Source organism: Acanthisitta chloris, unplaced genomic scaffold (assembly GCF_000695815.1).
Source record: "Acanthisitta chloris isolate BGI_N310 unplaced genomic scaffold, ASM69581v1 scaffold39618, whole genome shotgun sequence".
NCBI classification, from domain to species: Eukaryota; Metazoa; Chordata; class Aves; order Passeriformes; family Acanthisittidae; genus Acanthisitta; species Acanthisitta chloris.
This window is the reverse complement of record NW_008688266.1, coordinates 8,795-11,031: the sequence shown is the minus strand read 5'-3', so window position 1 is coordinate 11,031 and position 2,237 is coordinate 8,795. Positions and strand designations below refer to the sequence as shown.

Below are 2,237 nucleotides of genomic sequence, written 5' to 3'. Positions count from 1 at the left end.
GCTCGCTCCTTCCATGGGAAATGCAGATTTCACAGTGAGGAGCATGGGGCAGATAACATCTGCAAGGAGTAATTAGTGTATGGAATAGCTCAGCACTGCGTTCTTCAGATCTTCACACTGGGGCAACACAGAGCCAAGTTAAGGAGCTTTCCCAGCACAACAGGAAGGGGAGGCAGAAGGACAAGGTATAGCCAGCCACCACTGTCACCAGACCTGTGAGGACACACTGGCTGCATCCTCTGCACCCTTCTTCCCCAGCACTGCTGTATCTAGGAGTGCTCTGCCTTGATATACCTTTACTAGCCATGAGCACCAAGTTTCTCTGCTCAGCTCCATAAAAAGGCAGCTGTTTGGCACCTGTATCACATCTGGCCCTGAAAGCAACACAGTAGCATTTGCCCACTTGTTGTGCCTGAGCTTAGGAAGCTGGACAACAGCCAGTCTCACCTACTGACATCACAGACAATGTCTGACATGGTCCCCAAAAGCAGGCCAAAAGGATGCTTCTCTCTCTGGACTTTTCAATCTGAACTCAACCCTTGCATAGCTCAGAGAGCACAATTTTCAGAGGTTGGTCAGGTGGAGAGCACAGGCTTCATCTCAAACCCACCCCATTCAGCTGCCCTTCCTACTTCTGCTTCCAGACCCATGGCATTCCCTGTTCAACCACACACCACTGACACTGTAGGCCAACATCCTCTCCCAATTCTGATTCCTCCTAAACACTTTTCTTCGGCAAAGATGTAGAAACTAATCCTTTTATTAACAGTGCCCGAGGTACCAAGAGTTCATCATGTATCTCGTACTCTATTACTTGTGGATCCATTTTTGCAGAACTCAGTGTTATTGAGCCAGGGACTGAGCTTTTGTGTCTTGCTCCTGGGCAACTCGGAAAGGCAGAAATAGGGAAAAGAGAGCATAAGCAGTATAGAACAAGGATTTTCGTGTTCTTATTTTAATGATGACAGACCAAATTAACACCACAGGAGTACTAAGGGTGAAGGACGATTTCCTGAACACACTGCAGATGTTCTGTGAAATAAATCAAGCTTCTTTTGGAGAAACTATTTCAACATTTAAACTAGTTGCTTGTGGTTCTTAAACAGGAGGAGAGACTCCTGACAAACCTCAACTTTTTCATGCTTCACCAGTTTCAAGAAAAGGACCAAGGATCAGCTACCGTATGAAAGGATGTAACAGGACTGCTAAAGACCTTTCTTAGCTTTCATACAAAGTTGCGGGCAATGGCCAATACTTTGGAGAACTTTCCTTCTCTCCTGCGCAGTATATAAGGTATTGGTGTTTTTATTCTAGTCCCGATGGGATTCCCATTATCTTCTATGAGTACCACGTTGTTGGAATCAAATCTAGGTGTCATGGTGGGGCCAGGCATCTTCTGCCCTACAATTAAAGCCTTCTTCTTTTCTCCTTTAATAGCCAAGAGGATCGTATCTCCTACTTTGCCAACTCCAGACTTGTTATACACGTGGATACATTTTGGCGGCCGGTGGTACGGCGTGTTCCCCAAGGCACTGTTGTCCACCACTCGCACGCGGGTGAGTTTCTGTATTGCTCCACATGCTCCCGTGATACTAGCAAAAAATGACAGGAAAGAATGAGAGACAGATCTCGCTAGTCCTTGGGGAGCAAGGGCAAACCCAGCACAGAATCTTGTCGTTACACAAACCACTCGGAAGGCGCCAGCAACAAATACATAACACATGGGTGACACACAGGCTGCATTCAATGTGCTCTTTGAAAGCCAGATGCTGCTTTGGGCTTTGCACACTCTTCACTAAATGTCAAGCATAAAACAACCGTTCTACTCTGAAACACGCCTGAAAGATGGCGTGAAGAGTGGCTTGCATTTCACGGGCGTTCTAGCAACTGCAGATGATTCAACTTCAATTTACAAGCAAAAAAAATGTGCTTGCTTGTGCTACAAACAGCCTGCAGGAAGCTAAGACTCAAGTCAGGCTCCTTCAATCTTGTACACAGTCCCCAGCAATAAGGACTTTTCTCAGTGAAGTCTGTGAGGGTCTCCCATCTTATTCTGCTCTCCATAAGACCTCCGAGGTCCTGCTGTGGCTGTGCTAAGCTGCTACCAACTAGAATCTAACAGATCACCACATGTGGGAGAAACCCAGAGAAACAGAGTTTTTTCTTTATCTGTTTGTTCTGTGGAATTATCAGGAGTAAGAAACAACAGAAATAAACTGGACAATACTGAGTTGTTA

The 2,237-nt window shown here is 45.9% G+C and overlaps 1 protein-coding gene across 1 annotated transcript in view; it reads right to left on the bottom strand.

Moving 5' to 3' along the window:
* Positions 1-936: 936 nt before the first annotated feature.
* The window catches only part of MRPL14 (mitochondrial ribosomal protein L14), a 3,307-nt gene continuing 2,006 nt past the window's right edge, over positions 937-2,237 (bottom strand). Inside the window, exon 2 of the mRNA XM_009080949.1 lies at positions 937-1,592. Coding sequence (XP_009079197.1) covers positions 1,226-1,592 — 367 coding nt within the window. The 3' untranslated portion in view covers positions 937-1,225. The remainder of the gene's footprint in view (positions 1,593-2,237) is intronic.